The sequence below is a fragment of the Mirounga leonina genome, unplaced genomic scaffold, assembly GCF_011800145.1.
Source record: "Mirounga leonina isolate KUSES-001 unplaced genomic scaffold, KU_Mleo_1.0 Mir_53, whole genome shotgun sequence".
Classification (NCBI taxonomy): Eukaryota; Metazoa; Chordata; class Mammalia; order Carnivora; family Phocidae; genus Mirounga; species Mirounga leonina.
The window spans coordinates 9,943,723-9,967,775 of record NW_023270807.1 but is presented as its reverse complement, the minus strand read 5'-3'; the positions used below and the strand labels follow the sequence as shown (position 1 = coordinate 9,967,775).

At 40.2% G+C, this 24,053-nt stretch overlaps 1 protein-coding gene across 3 annotated transcripts in view; it reads left to right on the top strand.

Moving 5' to 3' along the window:
• The window catches only part of ZNF318 (zinc finger protein 318), a 43,945-nt gene that overhangs the window by 17,813 nt on the left and 2,079 nt on the right, over nucleotides 1-24,053 (top strand). Inside the window, exons 6-10 of one of the 3 annotated variants that reach the window (XM_034991799.1) lie at nucleotides 15-319; nucleotides 4,190-4,393; nucleotides 4,852-4,951; nucleotides 5,921-6,039; nucleotides 6,335-10,760. In XM_034991799.1, coding sequence (XP_034847690.1) covers nucleotides 15-319; nucleotides 4,190-4,393; nucleotides 4,852-4,951; nucleotides 5,921-6,039; nucleotides 6,335-9,667 — 4,061 coding nt within the window. In that variant the 3' untranslated portion in view covers nucleotides 9,668-10,760. Of the gene's footprint in view, nucleotides 1-14; nucleotides 320-4,189; nucleotides 4,394-4,851; nucleotides 4,952-5,920; nucleotides 6,040-6,334; nucleotides 10,761-14,947; nucleotides 16,440-24,053 lie in introns of those variants that run through there. The other 2 variants (XR_004676741.1, XM_034991800.1) reach the window with 2 other exon arrangements.

Genomic DNA, 24,053 nt, shown 5'->3' with positions numbered 1-24,053 from the left:
ATTTAACTACTCAGGGGAAATGCTACGCAAGAAACGAAGGGAGAAAGATGGCCACAAAGACCCGCTCCTCGTGGAGGTGAGTCGGCTTCAGGATAACATTATGAAGGACATTGCAGAACTTCGACAAGAGGCAGAAGAGGCAGAAAAGAAGCAGTCTGAACTGGACAAAGTGGCTCAGATCCTGGGAATTAACATTTTGGATAAATCCCAAAAGTCTTCAAATGAGAGTAAAGAGACTCCAGAGAAGTCTGGGAAAGCAGAAAAATCTAAGAGCCCAGAAAAAGTGTCATCATCCTCAAACTCCTCTTCCAACAGCAAGGTAACAACTCAGCTTTTCTGTTTCTATTATATCTTTTATTTCCATGGACTCCTAAAGAAGCCTTTTATTAACTAAGCATTCCCTTAGTTTCCTTTTCCAACCTGTTCTTAACTCATATTAGAGTTATTTTTGTAAAGCACAGATCAGATCATGGGACTCTACTTCAGAATTTTAGTAGTTCCCATTGCCCACAGAGTAGAATCCCAGATCCTTAGCATTCAGGGCTTTCTATGTTCTTGTTCTCGCCTTTACTCCTTAACCCACTCCAGCATGGTTTTCTAATCTTCTTGTAACGTCTATATACCATTTTGTGCATTCACAGTTAGCAACTGGGTCAATGCCATGCTGCATAGCCAGTGAATACACTTCAGTTCTCAAATCAGTATTTGATACAGGGACACTGTCTCCTAAAAATGCTTTACTCCCTTGGCTTTTCTCACATTTCTTTTCCTCCTAGTATGCTGGCTGCTGCTACTTAGTCTCCTTTGCTGTGTGTTGTCTTATACCTAATCTTTAAATATTTTAGTTCTGCAGGACTCAGTCGTAGCCCAGTTCTCCAGAATTCTGCTCTCTCCCTAGGTCATTTTATCCAGGTCTATGCTGAAATTCCATGCTGACAACTTCTGGTTTTATATTCTAGCTCAAATGAGTTTGGTGAGGTCCAAATTTGAGCGTCCAACAGTTTTACTCACTATTTCCACTTCATTGTTTCATAGACACTTTAACATCAACATATCCTGGGGCGTCTGGTTGGCTCAGTCGGTTGAGCGTCTGCCTTTGGCTTGGGTTATGATCTCAGGGTCCTGGGATTGAGCCCCATGTTGGGCTCCCTGCTCAGCGGGGAGCCTGCTTCTCCCTCTCCCTCTGCAGCTCCCCTTGCTTGTGCACGCACTCTCTCTCTCTCTGTCAAATAAATAAATAAAATCTTTAAAAAAAATAAAGTCAACACATCCTAAACTAAACTAATGATGTACGCATCCTCCCTCTTTCCTGCCTTCAGTGTTCTCCATCTCAGTGGCCCCACTGTCCAACAATTTTCATGCCAGTAACCTGAAAACCTTTCTTAGTGCTTCCCTCTCCCTAACTGCTCCATACTGAATCAATGAGATTCTTTCAGTTCTCCCTCTGACGTAAATCTCGGTTTCATCCATCTCACCATCTTTATTGCCATCCAAGCCACCTACAATTCCTGCTTGTATGACTACACTCTTAATCCTTTCTCCACATATAGCCAGTGATTGCAGTACTCCCTTGCCTACCTCTTCAGCCTCATTTCATGCTTCTTTTCCCCCTTGCTCATTATAATTTCATTATTGGCCGTTTCTTCTTTCCTGCCATGATCCACAGCAGCAAAGTAGATACTTCATATTTTGCCTCCTCTGCACTTAACTCAGTGAACTCAGTTTTAAATTCAAATCTCATGTAAGTGCAAGATTGACAGATTCTCTTGGGGCCCCTGGGTGGCTCAGTTGCTTAAGCATCTGCCTTCAGCTCAGGTTGTGATCCTAGGGTCCTGGGATCGAGCTCCTGCATTGGGCTCCCTGCTCCACGGGGAGTCTACTTCTCCCGCTCCCTCTGCCGCTCCCCCTGCTTGTGCTCTTCCTCTCTCTTTCAGATAAATAAATAAAATCTTAAAAAAACAAAACTTGATTAAGATCATGTCTGTTCTCATGCCCATCTCTTCCACTAAGTAAGAACTCCCTGAGAATAAAAGAGTAGAACTCATGTATCTTTGTGTTTCCAATGGCATCCACTTTGTCTGTTATATAGTAGATACTCAGTGTTGGGGAGGTAGAAAAGAGGATATTCTGTATTCTCTATCAACCAGGCTCTGATTTTTCCATTCTTCCTGGGAGAGTTCTCTTTTTCAGTCAGGTAGGACTATACTCTTTTTATACCAGGGCATTGAGTTCAGGGCCTTTGATGGGAAAAGAGCTTGAAAGTTTTGGCCTTAGTTGACTTATACATTATTTGGGGCCCATTTGTGCAGCAGCCCCATAATGACCGATCACCTTGATTTGAATGAGACTTCATGTTCTCTGAGGCCAACATGGATATGTTACAATTCAGTATTAATTTCAGTAGTAAGGAATGTGTCTACAACCTCTTTCCTACCTGGTTGGTATTTCTTCTTTCTTTGCCTCTCTTTAAAATGCATAGTTGGTTTAAGGTTTTCTTTCTCTTTCTATTCATTTCATAAAAATAAACACACATACACACAATTCCACAATTCATCTACCTATAGGCAACTATCATTAATATCTTGGTATATATTATTCCAACTAATCTTCTGTTTATTAATTCATTAAGCAAATATTTATTGATCTCCAAGAAAGTGACAGGCACTGTTTTAGATGGGGGTGGGGGGGAAGTATAGTAGGGAACTGTATAGACAAGGTTCTAACTCTCATGAAATAGAAGATAAACAATAAATAAACAAGTACAGGTTAGGTAATGACAAGTGTCTAAAAAAAAAAGGATAAGGGATATAGAGTAGTTACAGAAAGTTATTCAGATAAGGTGACACTTGACATTCTATGCCTATTTACATATTTTTATTGATTATTCAAATGTATTTAGTTACTTGATTTTTTCAGTATATCATGAACATCTTTCCATGTTAATAGATTTCTATAATATCATTTTTAATGACCTTATTTTTTTATTGTTACAAGAATACCGACGTTTATTTAACCAGTCAAATCGCCTCCTGTTTGAAGCAATAATTTACTTCAGATAAATGTCAAGGAGTGGAATTGCTAGGTCAAAGGGTATAAAGAATTTTGAGGTGTGTAATATGTATTCCTAGATTATCTTGCAGAAAGATGGTGCCAGTTAATACTTGCCAACCGTGTATACATGTGCCCATCCCTTATCTGCTGGGTATGATTTCTTTAGTGACTTTTGAACAAGACTCTAGTAGGGAAAGATTATCTTTGAAGTTCTAATTTCCCTTTCTCCAGCCTGTCTTCCTCTTCCCACCAGCCCATGTGCCCAGTTCTCTGATCTTTTTTCCTCATTCATACTTACCCTCCCTCTGTTCCAAATTATTTGTTTTCTATGCCTCCCTCCCCAACATTACCAAAATTCTCACTTCCTAAGTACCTTGTTCCCAGCTTGCTGACACATGAATTCATATTAAAGTATTTATTGTTGATAACTCAATCTGAAGAGTTGATAATGGGTTTTTTTTGAGTTGATATGTTTTAAAAGAGGATTCATGTTAACTCAAAGGTGTTAAATTCTAATGATGGTATTTTAGGCAGTTTGAAATATTTTACCCAGATTCTCTTAAGTCATCCCACGTAGATGACTGTCTGCTTTACCTATGCGCAACACCAGCCCTGCTCTCCAGTTTTGCATACCAGGATGTGTCTATGATAAGTGGGTTCACTACTACGTGTTTTCTGCATTTGCTTAACCTGTCAGTTACCTCTTCCATGTTGTTTTTTCTTTTTTCTTAGTTGTCATTATGATTTCTAAATTTAACTAATGTATTTAATTGCATAGGGAACACATTCAACATCTACCAAAGGCTGTACAGTAAAAAGACTCCTGTCCATCCTTGTTCTCTACTTCCCCTCTCCAGAGGCAGCCAGTGTTTCCATAATCTTGAGTATTTTTCTAAATATTTTAGGATATATAAGTAAATATATTGCCATTATGATGTATTCTCCATGATCAGGTAGCACTATAGTTCTGTTTGAGCCTTGTAAACAGATTTCTCATGAGGTTTTCCCTAGTTTATATAGCTGTAGACACTGAAAATATGGTCATGTGGCCCTGTATCGATTATTGCAGTAAGCTACCTGCTTTTTCTGCGGAAGACAGATCTAGAATTCCTTCTGAGTGCAGGTGTTTTCCCTCTAGGAATCAAAGGTAAACAGTGAGAATTCCCATACTAAGAGCCCCAAGCCTGCCGAGAGCCCCCAGCCAGCTGCTAAGCAGGCTGATCAGCCTGTTGCTGCCTATGAGTATTATGATGCTGGCAATCACTGGTGCAAAGACTGCAACACCATCTGTGGAACCATGTTTGACTTCTTCACTCATATGCACAATAAGAAGCACACACAGGTAGGTATCTTGCTCGCTATTATTTCCATTCTCGCCCTCCTTCCCCTCAAACTTCTACACCCCCATCTGCATTACAAAGCTGGAAAATGAAACATTCTCATATGGGCAGGAGCCCCAATCTGAAGAGCCAAGAGATACCAACAAAGGACACACCATCCCCAGGACTCAGTCCAGGGGACCTGCCTGTAACTAAACACCATGACAAGTGTAAGTGAGGCTTTTGCCTCTTTTGATTCCTTGAGTACCTGATTATTTGTTTCATTTTATCCGTTGCTAGTACTTGCTCTAACATGTGTTTACCTTTTCCACAGGTGATTTCCGTTTAAACAGTTGGCAGAGAGGGTGGGGGTGGGTAGCTGGGGGTTTCTGGTCCCCCTGGTGTGGGGGAGAAAAAGAGAGAAAAGTGGGTCATTGAGTTTTAGTGCTGTTGTGTGAGCGCCTCTGCCTCTTGCAAATAGACACTGGATCCCTACAACAGACCTTGGGCTTCAAAGACCCAGAGTGAGGCCAAGCAAGATGCTGTAAAGCGTACTGACAAGATAACTGTTCCTGCAAAAGGTATGATCCCCCCTGCCTCCTTTGTAGTTTCCTTACATTTAGCCAAAGAAGAGTCCCCTGAACTAAGGTGCTAGGAAGTAGCATAGGGTGGGACATAACCATTTTGTTAACAAAGGTGTAAGAATGCCTTCTATGTGCAAACTAGATCCTGAAGAAATAGAGATCTATATGACAGAAATGATCTCCACCCATATGGCCAAAATTCTAACAATTGTTAAACATATACATACCCATTTTAAAATATAACTGAGGGGTGCCTGGCTGACCCAGCCGGCAGAGCATGCAACTCTTGATCTTGGGGTCATGAGTTCAAGGCCCATACTGGGCATGGAGCCTACTTAAAAAAAAAAATTTTTTAATGTATATATAACTTTTTTTGTCACTGACTTATGTACCAAAATCTTATTTATTTGAAATCCAGGTAAAAGAACAATAAAAGGTATAGTAATTTAACTACTTTTTCACCTGAGAACTATAAAATATTTTTGAATAGTTGTTATTGGGGGTAGGTTGAGAAGTAGAAAGTCTGTCTTTATACTTCTCAATTTCTTACCTTCGTTAAGTAGTCAGTGCTAATTTATAGAAGGTAGATTCTTGAGTAATTAATACCAGCATGAGAGATCCTCATACAAATGGTACTGAGCTATTTGGGAGTATAGTTTTTAAATTTCCTACAGTGGTTAGTGGTAGTTGGAGTTTGAGGAGCATCAACAACAGAACTGACTCTGGCACAGGAAACTCCTGAATTAACTAGGTAATGTTCCCAAGAGGGAGAAGGGCTAGAGGTTCTGAGTTTCAAGTTTTAAATTGGAAAGACTGTGCCATTTAGATTCATCTAAATGCTACTTCTGACTTGAAAGTGGGTAAGGTCCTGTATACCGTTGACTTTTTTATTGCAAAGGGGAGGTGGGATTTCCTTTACTGACATCCTAGGTGGAAATGACTTATTTTCTTGACTTCTTCTTTCAGGTTCTGAGTTTCTGATTCCCATCACTGGATATTACTGCCAACTCTGTGAGGAATTTTTGGGGGATCCAATTTCTGGAGAGCAACATGTGAAGGGTCACCAGCACAATGAGAAATACAAGGTTGGTCTTTGTAGTAGTTGTGGAGTTTTCCACTTTCTACAGTAATCCTTTTGACTTTGTCAAACAACTTCAGAGTCAGAAAAACTCATTAATACTTTAAATTCCATGTAATTACTAGGAAGGTCTCTTCAGTCCTATTAAGAGATGCTGACCTGGTAGAACCATCTGTATCCTTGAAGAAGATAACTCTACTTCAGGGGTTTCTACCAATTGAATTCCAACAGTAACAGGGCCAAGATTTTCTTTCTTACTGTATTTTGACCAGTTGTTGAGCCTTTATCTTTTCTCTTCCCAGAAATATGTGGTTGAAAACCCACTGTATGAGGAGCGGCGGAATCTGGACCGCCAAGCTGGCTTGGCTGTGGTCCTAGAGACAGAACGGCGACGACAGAGTGAGCTAAAGCGTAAACTTAGTGAGAAACCAAAGGAAGAAAAGAAAGAAAAAAAGGCAAAGGTCATGAAGGAAGTAAAAGAGGATGACAAAGTCTCTGAAGAACTAGAGGACCAACTCTCTGAGGGTGGGAACTCTCCTGAAAAGACTGAAAGTAAAAGGAAGGGTAACATCAAACTCCAATTAAAGGAAGAGGTAAAGAAAGAATCACCAACATCTTCCTCTTTCGGGAAATTCAGCTGGAAGAAGCCAGAGAAAGAAGAGGAAAAAAGTTCAATGGCCACAAGTATTCCCAAGGAAGAGGCTGTAGAAAACAGTAAGGACAAAGAGGATGGCAAGGCTGAGGCTGGGAAGGCAAAGCCCATCAAAATCAAGCTCTCTGGGAAAACGGTTGTTGCACATACTAGCCCGTGGATGCCTGTTGTGACAACTTCAACCCAGACTAAGATCCGACCCAACCTGCCGATCCCATCCACAGTACTCCGCAAGTCAGGTTCAGCCACAGTGAGCAAGCCAGCTCCTCTTAACACCTTTCTATCCATCAAGTCTTCTGGAACTACCGCTAAGCCTCTGCCAGTGGTTAAAGAGTCTTCAGCTGATCTCCTCTTGCCTCCTGACATCATCTCCAAAGCATTTGGAGGGGAAGAGGTGATTCTAAAAGGGTCTCCAGAGGAAAAAATGGTACTGGCTGAAAAGAATGAGCCATCCCATATACCTGAGCAAATGCTACCACCTCCTCCACCACCCCCTCCACCACCACCTCCGCCACCCCCAGTTATACCTCATCTAGCTTCCCCATCTCCTGCTCAAGCAAATGCTGTCTTGGCACCGGTCAAATCAAACCCAGCTGTATCTCACACTCTCAGCCCTGGCTTCCTGGGTCCTAACATTTTGAATCCTGTGTTGCCAGTAGCCATCATGGCCTCAGCACAGCCAGCTGCCATTCCTTCTGATGAGACGGCTCCTGGGGTGAGTGAGAGTGACAGGGACCAGACCCTTTTCTCTGTGTTAGTGCGTCCTCCACCTCCCCTCTCAAGTGTGTTCAGTGAACAAGCCAAAAAATTGGAAAAGCGAAATTCATGCTTAGCCACAGCCAATGCTAAGGACCTGTATGATATATTCTACAGTAGTGGTGGAAAGGGGGCCCCTGAGACTAAGCTGAGTGGTGGTCTATTGGCCAATGGGGAAAACAGCAATCTCTCTAGAGTCGAAAGTTCAGATACCCCTTCCACTTCTACTTTGAACAACAGTGCATCCCAAGAGGAGTTGCCTCCAGATAGAAGTTTGAACTCTGCTCCTTTAGTCAGCAACCCTGAAAAGCCCATTGCAAAAACTCTGGTGTCTCTAGGGAAATGGTCAGTTGTAGAATGCACAGACTCAAAGAGCAGAGGTGGTAGCTACGGCTTCCTACAGCCTCTGACAAGGTTGTGCCAAAGCAGGCCTTATGAAACTGTTACCCCAAAGACAGACACTTTGGCCATGTGGACTTGTAGCTCCTTCCAGAGTGATGCTAATAGGGATATATCTCCAGGTGGAAAAATTGAACTTGAGCTGGGAGAGCCAGGGCCACCAGGTGTAGAGCCAGGCCCTCAGCTGTCAGATATACACTGCCATATCATGGAATCTCAGAATTTGGTAGAAGCTCACCTTACGGAATCTGGTATCCAGGAAGAGGAAAGCCAAGAGCTCCACAAATCTAAGGGTTGTGGGGAAAGTGAGGTAGAGGCAAACGCTGAACTAAAAGAAAAGAGACCAAAGCTTTCTGAGGGGATGGTAGGAGAGGGAACAGGTATCCGTGTTGGGCCCAATAGCATAGAGGATTCTAATTTGAACCGTGGGAACAAATGTGCATGGGAGGGAGAAATAGAACAGCCCAAGTTACAAATGACTGACAAAAGGGCTGAACAGTCCAAGAAATTGATGACAGGAAGTGAATCTCAAAGTAAAATAGTGATTGACTTGAGCGCACAGGCTCTTTCTTCCACAAAAGCAAAAATAGACTCATTTCCGTCAGAAGCTAGGTCTTTACTCCAGAACCCACAAGATGTACCTGTGAAAATTTCTGCCCCAGAATTGCTTCTGCAGTCCCCAGCCAGATCAGATATGTGTTTAACAGATAGTGCACGGGAGCAAGGAGTTTCAGCTGGTAGTGAAGAGTGGCTGGAAAATTCAGCTCCAGAATCAGCTTCCAGAACTAGTTACAGAAGCCTCAAACTCAAGAGAGAAAGATCAAAAGACTTTCAAGGTAAAAGGATTTATGAACTGGCTGTTTGGAATGAGAATAAGAAGAAGTCAGAGACCTGGGAGAGCCCAGAGAAACCAGAAACAGAAGCCCTGGAGCTACGAGATGTCCATTCAGAATTAACTGTGACAGTAGAAAGCAAGGCCTTAGAAGACTTTGAAGTTACAGACTTAAAAGTAGAAGAGCTTGCTGCCCTGGGGAACCTGGGGGATATGGGTGTTGATTTCTGCAATACTCGGGTAGACCAAGCACATAGATCCCCAACTGCCCTGACTCAGAAAGTATGTGAAGAAAATTCTATGTCACCTATAGGCTGTAATCCCTCCACTCTCACTGACTTGGAACCAATCCCATCCTTTTCTGAATTTCCATTAGATTCTCCCAAAACCCTGGTGCTTAACTTTGGAGCAGCGGGTGAAAAAAACTCATCTAATCCCAGAAGTGGAAGGATCACTCCTAACATTTTAAAAACTGGACTTCCTATAGAAAATGTTGACCTTGGCTTGGGGAGCCTAGAGGGAACACACCAAGCACTTGACCTATTAGCAGGAGGAATGATGCCTGAGGAAGTAGAAGAAACTTCTCAATTAGAGAAACAAGATTCACTCCGATTGGAATCAGAAACAATTAACCCTGCAGGCCTTGGGCCGTCTCCTTGCCTTCCAGATCTTGTTGAATTTGTTACACGGACACCTGGAGTTCAAAAAGAGAAGTTATGTTCTCCTCTGTCTGAGCCAGGTGACCCTCCTGAGTGTAGTTCCCTGGAGATGGGCCCACTACAGCTAGAAATACCGAAAGTGTCCATAACACAGCTAGCAATTCCTCAAGTAGATGAGGACAGTGACCACCCTTTGAATTTGGTAATATCTCTGGCTTCAGGGTCCCCTACAAGGGAGCAAGTAGTTGGAGGCAATATGGTCCCTCAGGAAATACCTGCGCAAGAAGCTCCAGTTGCTGCCACCCAGGACCACACAGCATCCAGTGTTCATGACTAAGAATACACATCCAGAGCTACTTGTGGATGAATCAAATTGGCTTCTAGAAATCAGGTGCCCAGGTGATCCAGGACTAGTTGGCTATCTCATCTGGAACCTACACCAAGAAATGCAGTCAACATCTTACAGTAAATGTTCGTGGAAGCCAAAAAGTTTACCTCTTTTCCGTTTTTTTTTTTCTTAAGATACCAGACAAATCAATCATAACTTCTATACATATCTGTACAAAAGTATTTTCTGTTATTTTTTTTTCCAATTTACTTTCTCCTACATTGTCATTAAAATCCAATGTCTGTCTGGCTCACCACATAGTGTGCTTTGATTGTATTTTGGCTTTGACTCTACCATTTCTGGAATATGGGGGAGGAGGGAGACAGAGCTGACTTCTCCAATTGCTATGTTGTATTCCTACCCAATTTCCTGGGCAGCTGATGGATCTCTGGGAGAAACACCAGAAAGCCTGCTGAAATGGAAAACGACTAATGAAGGAAGGATTGTTCATCTCTTAGGCTTCCATTTGGATGAGCCTGCCTTAACATTGTTTGAAATGCAGCGTGAGTAGCTCTTTTGTTTACTGTTTACTTCCTTGTGCCATGTCAACCCCGTACTTCTTTATTCTGTTGCCTTTGCTTGAGATGGTCCTGCTAACTCACAAACCTGTTTGGAAATGGCCTCAATAAACATGGAAGAAAATCTAGCAGGTTCACTTTTGGAAGACGACAAATCGGTAAGGCTGATTCATGGCTGAATGCCAGGTGCAGATATGCTTTTTGGGTCACTTTTATTTTTGAAATGGCCTTTTGTTCATTGTATTGTGATCCAGTAACACTTTGTGTTAAATTGTTTAGCAGCCATTTCTGTTCTGAAGAGGTAGAAGAGCTGAAACTTGTTTTGGGATTGGACTCATTCTCTGTTCCACAATCCATATGTATTCCCTTCCTCTACCTCTCCCTTTCCCAAATTATTTCCACCATAGTGTGATGTTTTGGGTTGTACATTTTGTTCAAAAGATTAAAGAATTTATGAGTTGGCTTGGACAAGTTTAATTTTATTTTTAACGTGTTAATTACTTGGAATAAATGCATTAACCTCATGTTTCTTTCTGGATTTTTGTTTTGAAACCACACACATTTGAACTCCACAGGAAGACTAGAAAAATGAACTCCTGCTGTCTCCTCCCTCCCAGTTTCTTTTGCCCCACTTGTTGGGGCTACTTTCTTCATGTCAGATTGTGAAGTTATGTTATCTGTGCCCCAGTGCTGCCCAGATGGGTAGTGAGTAGGCGACAGTGGTCTGGTTTTGACATCTTCTTACTGTGAAGCTTTTCATACACCCTTATGTTGGCTCGCCTTGTGCTACTCTGGAAGCTGAACTCCCCCAAGAATATTCATGTTCTTGCTGAGGGCGTCCTTAGGGATCAGAGAGCTTAGTCCTCAGATTTCCTAATCTCTGTCCTGGTTTCCTTTTGACATCCTTGTTGGCAGAAATTTATAGCCTGGCTAAACAGAGGCTTCAGAGTCTTGTCTTCTCCCCACTCAAAAATAATGCAAAGTTGGTCTTTTTCCCTAAGAATTCTTTTTTCCCTGTTAATTTGGGTGCAGAGCTGCAGAATCCTATGTTGACTTTGGGGAGGCCATTTAGTTTTTCTAGAGCCTTGACTAATGTCTATTTAGAACATGTCCTGGCCTCTGTTGTTCATCATCTTGTGGAAAGAGACATACTTGGGAGAGTTCAGTCCGTGAATGTTCCTCAGCCATTTGCCTTGCTGTGATTTTGGACAAGTTACTTCACCTCACTGTGCCACAGGGATTTTTTTTTTTCCTTCTTTAAAATGAGGATCATTGTCTCCATCTCAGCCCCAAATATGTCCAGGATCATACCATCCTGAGTAGTCCTCCTAGGTCTGCTTTTTAGGCAGTTTTCTGGCCTGGAAACCATAGAGTGACTTAGAAGCTGCCCTTTAGACGAACGTAAACCCACATGAGCTTCAGAAATATATTTGTTTTTCTGGAGAGCTACTCCCTCCCTATTCTAGCAGCCTATCTACAGGAATTCAGAGAACCTACAAGTTTAAAATGCCAGTTGTTACTGATAGTTCACCTCCCTTTGGGGCGAGATGGGTGGGTTTAGAGTGGGGAGGGGTTAGTCTTCTTCAGATCTCACTTGTACCCTTATTCCTTCTCTGAGGGAGTCAGAATCTTACTCTTTAGATTAAGAGGGGGACTCTTGGGAAGGGTAGGGAAGGGAAGAGAGGCAAAATCTAGGAAGTACAGAACTAATTTAAGTAGCTGGGGCTGGAGTACTTTGTTCTATTACCTTTGTATTCTCTTGATAACTTCAGGCTTTTTCTAGAATAATGAATGCTTACTTGTAAGAAGCAATGGCATTCTGTATATCTGCCTTGAGCTAGTAGAGGGAGAGCGTTTAGTCTGGGCTGAAAGTGTGATCCCTCTTTGATCAGTGGGATCTAGCTTTCCAGAGAAGCCCTGTGAAAGGAAAGGCAGAACTGTAACCCAGTTGCCAGCACCTAAAGGTAGGACCTGTTTCTTTTTATTCAGTACTATCACAGCACTGAGTAAATGTTCACCTTTGGAGATAAAGGCAAGGAGGGGGCCCTAATCTTTACATGTCGCTTATGGTATCATCTATAACTACTTCAAAATTCTGCAAACATCAGAAAGTTTTTATTAGGCTCCCTCAACTGTGAGAATACATCATCAGCAGTTAGGTTTAAATTTGGGCAAACACCTAATTTTGCCTAAGTTGTGTAAATAACCCCCCCCCCCCCCCCCCAGAAATCCCTTTGGCTTTGTGAATGGAGACCTCTTGCTTCATAAACCATCTATCTCCTATTCACAGCTAGCTTCAGGGCATATAAGACTCTTAACCTTTCTGGTAAGTATTCCCATTGTACCTAATACAGCTCCATCTCTAAAAAAAAATGTAAAAGTCAAAAGGTTAGCTAATGGTTTGGTATCAAAGCATGCCAGGACATATGTTCATTTATCAGGCTGCCAGGTTCAAGGGCTGAAGAAGAATGGTAAGGTGTTGAGGGGCGGGGAGGGTTGGACATATAGATACAGGCATCCAACAGGGACATTAAGTGTACTTCTTAAAAAGAAAAAGGTGGAGGCAGGTTTAGAGAGGAGACAGCCCACAAAGAAAGTGAGATGGGTTTTTAAAAATATATTCCTAGGGTGCCTGGCTGGCTCAGTTGGTAGAGCATGGGACTCTCGATACCGGGGTCATGAGTTCAAGCCCCACATTGGGCCTAGAGCTTACTTAAAAATATATATTCATAAACCTTGGTTCTCACATTAACAAAACATACCTACTAAGCCTGGGGCAAGAAAGAACCTAAGCAAGGTCATTGATTAACAATTTTGTGAGAACATGGACAGATGAAAAGAGTTTGTGATTGTGAACACATTTCTTTATATAGAGTTGAATTTTATTATAATGTTTGTGTAATTTTTAACCAAAAAAAACTATGTATACACTCACAGTATTCATTGATAAGCCAAGCAGTTGAACTGATAATGAAAATCTATCATTAAAAAAAAAAAAACACTGCCATGCTGATTTGCCCATAACCCTTATACACTTTGAAAGGACCATGTATGTTTTCACTGTAACAGTGTGGTTTTAATTTTACATTTATGTGTTTATTTGATCAATATATCCCTCCCCCCACAACTAGATTATAAACTCTCGAGAGCAGGAAGTCTCTTTGCTTACTGTTTTTTCATTGTATTCCCAGTGCACAGTTGCCTGACACACACACAGTGCTCAATAAAAATTTGTTAAAAGAATCAATGTGGTAATAGTAGCTATTTTTTATTGACTGTGAATACTCAGCAATTTAGTGGGTAAAAGCTGCAAGTTGCTGATTGTATTTGTTGGATACTTAGCACTCCAGAAGCCAACTATCCTGCTTCTGTCCTGGATCTTTGTATACAAAGCACTGTCTATGGCAGGGAGTGCATATCAAGGCTGTCATTGGCCTCCATTTCAGCAGCAGTCTGAAATAGTGGTGTCAGGCCAGGAGGGGGACACATTGCCCCTGAAGCTCCTGGAAGAAAAACTGAGGTTGGGAATGGGGGTAAACTGACCTTAGAGTTAGCAATCAAAGGCTTTCGGAACTTTGATATTCAGATGGCTACCTTTCTCCTTCCAGCCAGATTTTGTAGGCTTGTTGAAATCAGTCAGTCAAACCCCAGACCTCTGATTTGGCCCAACATCCTCTTGTCACCTCATCAGAACCCTCAGTCAAGCTGCCAGTTTGATTTCCGGAAGGAAACAAAAAAAAAAAAGCAAAAACAGTTGCTGTTGGTAGAAGGAGGAAGAATGCTTTCATTTTTTTATTCTGTATTTTTTGTTTCAACATCCTGACCGTAAAATGCATTTAAAATAAAATATAAATATTTCATGCACATATAAAATATGTACACACATGTAAAATATGTAATTTTATGTCAGTAAGGGTGATCTGGTGCTGTGGAATTACAGACCAGGGTTTATTTTTTTTCCTTTTGTGTACTTTTATATATTAAAAAATAGTGTGGGTTTGTTTTTTTTTTTAAGTGTGTGTCTCCTACTCAACGCATCTGTGTCACTCCACTCATCAGTTTTCTATCATTGCAAATAGGTCCTGCTGCTTTTCCCGCAAGACTCCCTAAATTCCTCTATTCCCATCAAGGCTGGGCAACATTCATTCAATCTCCATTCTTGAAGAATATTATTCTTTTCTTTTTTTCTCTCTTCCTCTTCCCTATCTCTTGCCCCTACTTCTGTTCAACTGGTTATACATTTCCAAGTGTACAAGCATTTGGACGTGAAATTCTATAAATCAAACTGCCTGTCTTCACAGAGCTTTACCTTTAATGCAGGTACACAAAAAGATATCACAAAGTCTGTTGCATACAAGAGAGTAGAAGATAATTTGTTTCTAGATGTATAGATTAAAAGCTTTACAGGCTTTTTTTCATTCCACTTGTAGAGGATCAGGAGAGAAAATATTTTGTAGAAAGCAATGGAAATGCATGTTTAAGGGAAGTGAGTAAGCAGGGTGAAAGGAGAGGCAGAGTTACATGATAGAGGGTATAGAGAAGGATTGCAAGGAGGCAAAATCAACCATATTGAGGTATTATTTTCTTTCATCTTCTCTCTGATGCTCTGTCCCTGCTAAACTGCTACTCAGCTCTCCTATAGCCTACCTATACAAGGATGACTATGAAGACATTTACTGACTCTTGCCTACCTCTCTTCCTTTCTTTTCAGGAGCAGTTGCTAAAGTCCAGATTTCCAGAAGGAAGGACTGCAGAAGACATCTTTGCCTCAGGGAGGCAGGGATAGAAGCTACAGAGACCAAAGAAATAATGAGCACCTTGGGGTCAGTAGGCAGTCACCTCCAGGGTCTGACTTCCGGAAGGTAGGTATGGCTGCCGGGACAGGGATGGGTTGTGGAGAAGGCCCTCAGCTGCCAGCAAATGGCGAGTTGGGTGAGCAAATGTTGTGTATGTATGTCTGTATCTTTGTAGCAGTAGAAGAGGAACAAGATAAGGATAGGCATAGAGATGTATATTTTAAGCTTGCCACTCCTCGTCTCAATTTTATCTCCTAACTTCCATCTCTCATTTTGTGCCATGATACTTATGTTAAAGCTGTGGCTTTCAGATCTTCTCATCCCTCCTGGAGCCTGGGCCCCAGTGTTCCCAGCAAGTAGAACATCTACTATTTCAGTTTCATTACTGGTCCATATAAGAATCAAGGTAAAAATTGGCTATGTTCTTAGAGGAGTGGGGTATGAGTAGACAAAAGAGGTGGAAGGAAGGGGAGACAACCACAAAGGTGGTGTTTGAAAAATCCTGGGATTTCAGACTTCAGGACAACTGTCTACTACCAGTTTCCATTCAGTCTTACTATCTCTCCTATACACATTGAAACATCTGGCACACAGAAGCAGGCAAGCATCATTTCAAAGTACCAAGGAAACCCTTTCCTCTCTATCTGAAATACCAGGAGGTGCTTCATTTACTCCTTTTTGCATTTGGGGACTGTGGAGGATGAGAACAAAAATCAAATAAAATTTAGCTGACCTTTAAGTCCTTTAAACTCTGAGATTCATTTAAATCTGAGCTGCCCCTGATCCAGATTTACTGTTAAAACTGTTAGCCTACTTTTGTTCCTGATTTGTAAATCCAGGCATTTTTAGAGTCCCAGAGGTCTACCCAAATAAATCTATAGTTTGGGTAGGTTTTGGAACTACTCATAATACTACAAGTACAAAGAACTGCATGATACGCAACCAGAGCCATCAAAAGAGTAAGAAGTAAGGAGTTAAGGGTTAAGAAGTATCTCAGGGCCTCTGGCTGTTGAGGCTGAAATCAGTTAAGGACTACTCATTCCTAAGGCATCAGCCCTGTGGATGAAGCAATGGAAAGCGTTCTGGTGCCAGGGCTGCCAACACTTTGTCACCACCGCTTTTGACTTTCTCTCCCTTGCTCTAGCCCAAGGTCTGTTTCTCATCAGCTACCACATTCCTCTGCTCAGGGACAATCAGGGCTGTTGGTCACAGTTTTCATTCCCAACTGCGACTCACCTACCCCCATTCTCCAGTGGTATCTGAGGTCTACCTCCAAGATGTGCTGATCTGAGGGATGGGCAGGGGGAAAGGGAACATTTCCAGAGTAATATTTTCCCTTTGAACTTCTTTCATTTAATATGCTAGAGTTCACATATATTATAAAAGTATTTAAGATCTTTTTTATTGAGGGGCAGCTGGGTGGCTCAGTCGGTTGAATGTCTGCCTTCAGCTCGGGTCATGATTCCGGGGTCCTGGGATGGAGCCCTGCATCAGGCTCCCTGCTCGGTGGGGAGCCTGCTTCTCCCTCTCCCTCTGCCTCCCCCACTTGTAATCTCTCTCTCTCTGTGTCAAATAAATAATATCTTTAAAAAAAAATCTTTTTTATTGAAATATATTTCATATAACATTAAATTTCTTGTAACATAAGATTCACCATTTTAAAGTGTAAAATCCAGGGTACCTGGGTGGCTCAGTCAGTTAAGCGTCTGCCTTCAGCTCAGGTCATGATCCCAGGTTTCTGGGATCAAGTCCCACATGGGGCCTCCTGCTTAGCGGGGAGCCTGCTTCTCTCTCTCCCTCTGCCCCTCCCCTGCTCATGCTCTCTTTCTCTCGCTCTCTCAAATGAATAAATAAATCTTTTTTTTAAATAAGTGTAAAATCCAGTGATTTTTCATATCTTCAGGATTGTGCAGCTATCACCACTATCTAATTCCAGAACATATCTACCACCCCCCCTAAAGAAGAACATACCCATTAGCAGACACTCCCAATTATTCCCTACCCCAAAGCTGCTGGCAGTCACCAATCTGCTTTCCATCTCTGTGGATTTACCTATTCTGGGAAATTCTTATAAATGGAATCATACAATGTGTGGTCTTTTGTGTCCGGCTTCTTTCGTTTAACGTGTTTTCAAGGTTCATTCATCATGTTGTACCATGTGTCAGTACTTCACTGTATTTTATAGTTGAATAATATTCTGTATGAATATACCACATTTTGTGTCTCTACTAGTTGAGGAATTTTGAGTTATTTCCACTTTTGGGCTATCATGAACAATGCTGCTGTGAATGTGAAAATTTGTATACAAGTGTTTGTGTGGACAGAAGTTTTTCAGTCCTCTTGGGTATATCCTGGGTCATATGGTAACTCTTCCTAACTTTTTAAAAGTAAAGTTTTATTTTGAAGTACAAGGTGCATATAAAAAGCAAAAGTACACACATCACAATTGTTCAGCCCCAAGATTTTAACAGAATGACCACACCTGGGTAACCAGCACCCAAATCAAAAAATAAAATATGACCAACAACCCTGAAGCCCTTCTCGCGTCCTCTTCCAGTCACTACTTTCCCAAAATGTAATCACCTTTCTGACTGCTATCTCAGGTATTGTGGTTTTGTTTTTATTTTTGTTTTTTAAGGAGGTGAAATTCACGTAACAAAATAACCACTTTAAAATAAACAAGTGACATTTAGTATATTCACAATGTTGTGTAACCATTACCTCTGTCTAGTTCCAAAACCTTTTCATCACCCCAAAATAAAACCTTGTGTCTGTTAAGCGGTTAGTTCTCATTCCTACCTCCCTGCAGCCCCTGGCAATTACCAGTCTGCTTTCTGTCTCTATGATGTACATATTCTGGTTATTTCACATAAATGGAGTCCTAGGATATGTGACCTTTTCTGTCTGGCTTCTTTCACTTAGCATAATGTTTTTGAGGTTAATCCATGTTGTAGCATGGCTGAATAATATTCCATTGTATGTGTATGCCACAATTTGTTTATCCATTCATTCATTGATGGACATTTGGGTTATCTCGACCTTTTAGCTATTGTGAATAGTACTGCTGTGAACATTCATGAATAAGTATGTGTTTGAGTACCTGTTTTCACTTCTTTTCAGAATATAACTAGAAGTGGAATTGCTAAGTCATATGATTATTTTATGTTTAACTTTTTGAGGAACTGCCAAACTTTTCCACAGCACCTTTATCATTTTATATCCCTTTCAGCAATGTACAATGGTTCCAATTTCTCCATATTCATAACCCTTGTTAATTTCTTTTTTTATATATATTATAGCCATCCTAGTGTTTCATTGTGGTTTTGATTTACCTTTCCTTGATAACTACAAGTGTTTGTGTGGTTCCAATCCATGAGCATCTTTTCATGTGCTTTTTGGCATTTTATATATCTTTTTAGAGAAATATCTACTCAAGTCCTTTGCCCATTTTTTAATTGGGTTGTCTTTTTGTTCTACAATTGTAAGGATTCTTTATATATTCTGGATACTAGACCTTTATCAGATATCAGGTATTTTCCCCATGCTATATGTTGTCTTTTCACTTTCTTCATAATATCGATGCACAAAAGATTTTAATTTTGATTAAGTCCAATTTATCCATTTTTTCTTTTATTACTTGTGGTTCTGGCATAATATTTAAGAAACTATTGCCAAATCTAAAACCATGAAGATTTATCCCTATGTTTTCTTCTAAGAATTTTTTAGTTTTAGCTCTTATGTTTAGGTTGTTGACCTGTTTTGAGTTAATTTTTGTATATAGTGTGAGGTAGGGGTCCAACTGCATTCTTTTGTATGTGGAAGTACAGTTGTTCCAGGACATTTGTTAAAGAGACTGTTTTTTCTACATTGAATGGTCTAGGCATTCTTGTTGGAAATTGATTGGCTATAGATGTATGGATTTATTTCTGGACTCTTAGTTCTATTCCATTGGCTTATATGTCATCCTGATGCCAGTACTCTATTTTGATCATTGTAGTTTTGTAGTAAGTTTTGAAATTGAGAAGTGTGAGACTTCCAATTTTGTTCTTCTTTAAGATTGTTCTGCTGTTTAGGCCCCCTTGCATTTCATATGAATTTGAAGATTGGCTTTTCATTTCTGTAAAAAGGGTCATTGGAATTTTGATAGGGATTGTTTTAGATCTGTAGATCACTTTGGATAGCATTACCATTTTGACAATATTAGATCTTCCAATCCATGAACATAGACACCTTTTTGTTTATTAGGTCTTCTTTAATATCTTTCAGCAGTATTTTGTAGTTTTATGTATGTCTTTCACGTCCTGGCTAAATTTATTCCTGGGGCGCCTGGGTGGCTCAGCTGGCTAAGTGTCTGCCTTCAGACACTTAGGTTGTGATCCCAGGGTCCTGGGATTGAGCCCCACATCAGGCTTCCTGCTCCCCGGGAAGCCTGCTTCTCCCTCTCCCACTCCCCTGCTTGTGTTCCCTCTCTTGCTGTGTCTCTCTCTGTCAAATAAATTTAAAAAAAAAAAACTTAAAAAAAAATAAATTTATTCCTATGTGTTTTATTCTTTTGTATGCTATTGTAAATGGAATTGATTCTTAATTTCCTATTGCAGGTGTATAGAAACACAATTTACTTTAATGAGTTGATCTTATATCCTGAAACTTTGCTGAACTTGTTAATTTCTTCTAGTTTTGTGTGTGTGTGGATTCTTTATATATGTAATATATATTTTGTATATTATAAGATCATGTCATTTGAGAATAGAGATAGTTTTACCTCCCCCTTTCCAATTTGGATACCTTTTATTTCTTTTTCTTCCTTAATCGCTTTAGCTAGAACTTCCAGTACAGTGTTTAAAAGCAGTGGTAAAGAGGCGCCTGGGTGGCTCAGTGGTTAAGTGTCTGCCTTCGGCTCAGGTCATGATCCCAGGGTCCTGGGATCGAGCCTCACATCGGGCTCCCTGCTCAGCAGGAAGCCTTCTTCTCCCTCTCCCACTCCCCCTGCTTGTGTTCCCTCTCTCTCTGTCAAATGAGTAAATAAAATCTTAAAAAAAAAAAAAAAGTAGTGGTAAAAGTGACATCGTTGTCTGGTTCCTACTTAATCATACAGTTTTTCATAGTATTATAATGCTTTCTTATTTCTGTAAGGTCAGTAGTAATGTCCTTTCATTTCTGATTTTAGTTACTTGCATCTTCTTTTTTTTCTAAGTAAATTTAGCTAAAGTGTTTTTTTTTTTTTTAGCTAAAGTTTTGCCAATTTTGTCAGTTTTTCAAAGTACCAACTCTTGGTTGCATTGATTCTATTGTTCATCTCTGCTGTAATCTTTATTCTTTCTTTCCTCCTACCTACTATCTTTTAGTTTAGTTGGCTCTTTTTTTTTTCTAGTTCCTCAAGGTGTAAAGTTAGGTTATTGATTTGAGATCTTTCTTTTTTAAATGTTCATAGCTGTAATTTCCCTCTTAGCACTGTTTTCACTGCATCCCATGTGTTTTGATATGTTGTATTTTTATTTTCATCCATCTCAAAGTATTTTATCATTTTCTTGTGAGTTCTTCTTCGACCCATTGGTTATTTAAGAGTGTGTTGTTCAATTTCCACATTTTGAGAATTTTCCAGTTTTCCTTCTCTTGTTGATTTTTAGCGTGATTCTATTGTGGTTGGAGAAGATACTTTGTATGATTTCAGTCTTTTTTTTTTTTAATTTATTTATTTGACAGAGAGAGAGACAGGAGAGAGGGAACACGGGGAGTGGGAGAGGAAGAAACAGGCTTCCCGCTGAGCAGAGAGCCCGATGTGGGGCTTGATACCAGGACCCTGGGATCATGACCTGAGCCAAAGGCAGACGCTTAAGGACTGAGCCACCCAGGCGCCCCTGATTTCAGTCTTTTTAAATGTATTGAGTTTTGTTTAGTGGACTAATATATGATCTATTCTGGAGAATGTTTTATGTGCACTTGAAAAGAATGTGTATTCTGGTTTTTTTTTTCTTAAGATTTTATTTGTCAGAGAGAGAGAGTGTGCACAAGCAGGGGGAGTGGCAGGCAGAGGGAGAAGCAGGCTCCCTGCTGAGCAAGGACCTGATGTGGGACTCGATCCCAGGACCCTGGGATCATGACCTGAGCCGAAGGCAGACACTTAACCAACTGAGGCACCCAGGAGTCCAGTGTGTATTCTGTTTCTGGATGAAGTATTCTGTATATGTCTGTTAGGTCTACTTAGTTCAGTGTTGTTCAAGTCCTCTCTTTCCTTATTGAACTTCTGTCTAGATGTTCTGTTCTTTATTGAAGTGAAATATTGGAATCTCCAACTACTATTGTAGAACTCTTTCTCCCTTCATTTCAGTTCATCTCCATCCTTATGGTGTTTGTTACAATTGTGTGCTGATTAACATAGATTTTTGTGTGTGTTCTGATTAACATAGATTTACAGTTACTGTTTTATGCATTTGCCTTTTAAATCATATGGGAAACTAATGGGAAGTTACAAACCAAATATACAATAATACTGGCTTTTATATTTACCTACATGGTTACTTTTACTGGATTTCTTTCTTTATACAGTTTGAGTTATTGTCTAGTGTCCTTTCATTTCAGCCTAAAGGATTCCCTTTTGTTTTTCATGTAGGACAGGTCTACTAGTGATGAACTCCTCAGCTTTTGTTTCTCTAGAAAGGTCTTAATTTCCCTTTTGTTTGAAGGATAGTTTTGTGGATATAGAATCTTGGTTGAGAGTCTTCTTTTTTTTATTTCTCCTACTCAGAATAATTTCAATAGTCCTATCGTCAAGTTCACTCATTTTTTTCTTTTGCCAGCTTGAATCTGCTGTTGAATCCCTGTAATGAGTTTTCTGTTTCAGCTACTATACTTTTTAGCTCCAGAATTTTTATTTGGTTCTTATAATAATAAATGTATATTAATATAATAATATAAATAATATATATCTCTTTATGGATATTCTTTATTCATTTCTTCATTCTCCTAGTTTCCTTTAGATTTTTTGTCTATTTTCTTTAGCTCTTTGAACATATTTAAGACATTTGATTTAAAATATTTGCCAAATGGGGTGCCTGGCTGGCTTAGTGATTAGAACATGCAACTCTTGATCTTGGGGTTGTGAGTTTGAGCCCCATGTTGGGTGTAGCAATTACTTTAAAAAAATAAAAAAAAAATCTTAAAAAAAATATAAAATATTTGCCTTGTAAGTCCAATGTTTGGGCTTCCTTGGTGATGGTTTCTATAAACTTTTTTTTTTTCCTGTGAATGAACCATACTTTCTTTATTCTTTTTATACCTTGTGATTTTTTTTTGTTTAAAACTGAAGATTTTGAATATTACAGTATGTCCATCTGGGAATCATCCCCTTCCCAGGGTTTGTTGTTTTTGATTATTGAAGGCTGTTGTCATCCATTTGTTCATTGACTTTTCTAAACTATTTTTGCTAAGACTGCATTTCTTGTTGTGTGATCACTGAAACTCTGTTCCATTATCTCAGCAGTCAGTCAGTGTCCTGGCAGAGATTTCCTTAAATGGCTGGAGTAAAAACACCACCACCACCTCTCCAGGTTTTTGTAGGTTGGCTCTGAGCTGGGGCACTACTTCAATGCTAAGCCAATTTGCCTGAAACTCTGCCTTAGCCTTCACCTCCTGATTGCATGGAACCCAAAGATCAGCCAAAGGTGCAAACCTAGGGTCCTCTCAGGTCTTTTCTGAACATGCATCTATCCCTGGGCATGCACTTTGTATGATGGATTTCCCCAATCACACAGCCCTTTAGAGTCCTTATTCCCCTGTGTAGCTTCCTCCTCTGTCTCCTACTTGTCAGGCTTTTAGATCCATCTGCTGCTTGTTCAATTCTCTGTCTCTTGCTCTAGGCAATCACCAGCAGCTTGGAAAGCTGCTCCAGGCTGAGGGGGCAAAACAAAGGTCAGACTCAGCATGGGTCCTGAAGGGAACCACCAGACAGGGCAAAATTGACAGCTACAGTCTTTTGAGAATAGGGTGCATCTCTCCTCCCCTGGCACTAGCAAGCCACACCAGGAATGTGGACTACTATCCCACAGTCACCACTGAACTGGGGAATAGGGGGATGGTAGACAGGTAAACAAAAATGCTGCAACATTTTGTTACTGAAAATTAACAGCTTCTTTTTTCATTAAGCACACCACTGGTTGGACTCCACTCTAAGTTTTATTAGATTCCAGAGTTTTGAAAAAGTTGCTTCTATCTGTTTTTGCCAGCTTAATGATAGCTTCAGTGGAGGACTGATTCTTGTAACTCTCTACTCTGCCATTTCTGTGAAATCACAATATATTTAACTTCTTGAGGAACTGTCAAACTGTTCTCCACAGCAACTGCATCTCCTTACCCTCCTACCAGAAATGTGAGGGTTTCATTTTCTCCACATCTTTTCCAACACTTGTTATTTTCTTTTTCCTTTTTGATTACAGCCATCCTAGTGGATGTAAAAATGGTATGTCCTTATGGTTTTGATTTACACTTCTTTAATGACTAATGATGTCAAGCGTTTTTTCATGTGCTTATTGGCCATTTGTGTATCTTCTTTGGAAAACTATCCAAATTCTTTGCCTGTTATTTAATTGGATAACTTGTCTAAGATCCATTTTTTATATATCATTTTCTAGTCTTTTTTCTTACATGGTTATCCTAAAAATCATGCATTAAGAAAATATGTATATAAAGCAATTTACAGTGTCAACTTTATACAACATGATGCAATTCTTAAATACAAGAAGAAGCACAAGAGCTGTATAAAGATGCACATTACATTAATTAGGACTCTTGGTTGTAACAGAAACCTAACTCAAACAACCTTAAGAAAAAATGGATAGGGGATAATTTATTACTTGATACTGGGAAACTGGGGCAGAGTTAGATCCTGGAGGTCAGAGATGTCATTAGGACCCTCCCTTCCCCTTCCTCTCAGCTTTGCTTAGCCTCATTTTCTCTTCACTCAGGGGCAAGATAGCCCCTGCAGTCTCATGCTGCTATGGCCTTATAAGGTTTCTATCTAGAAAA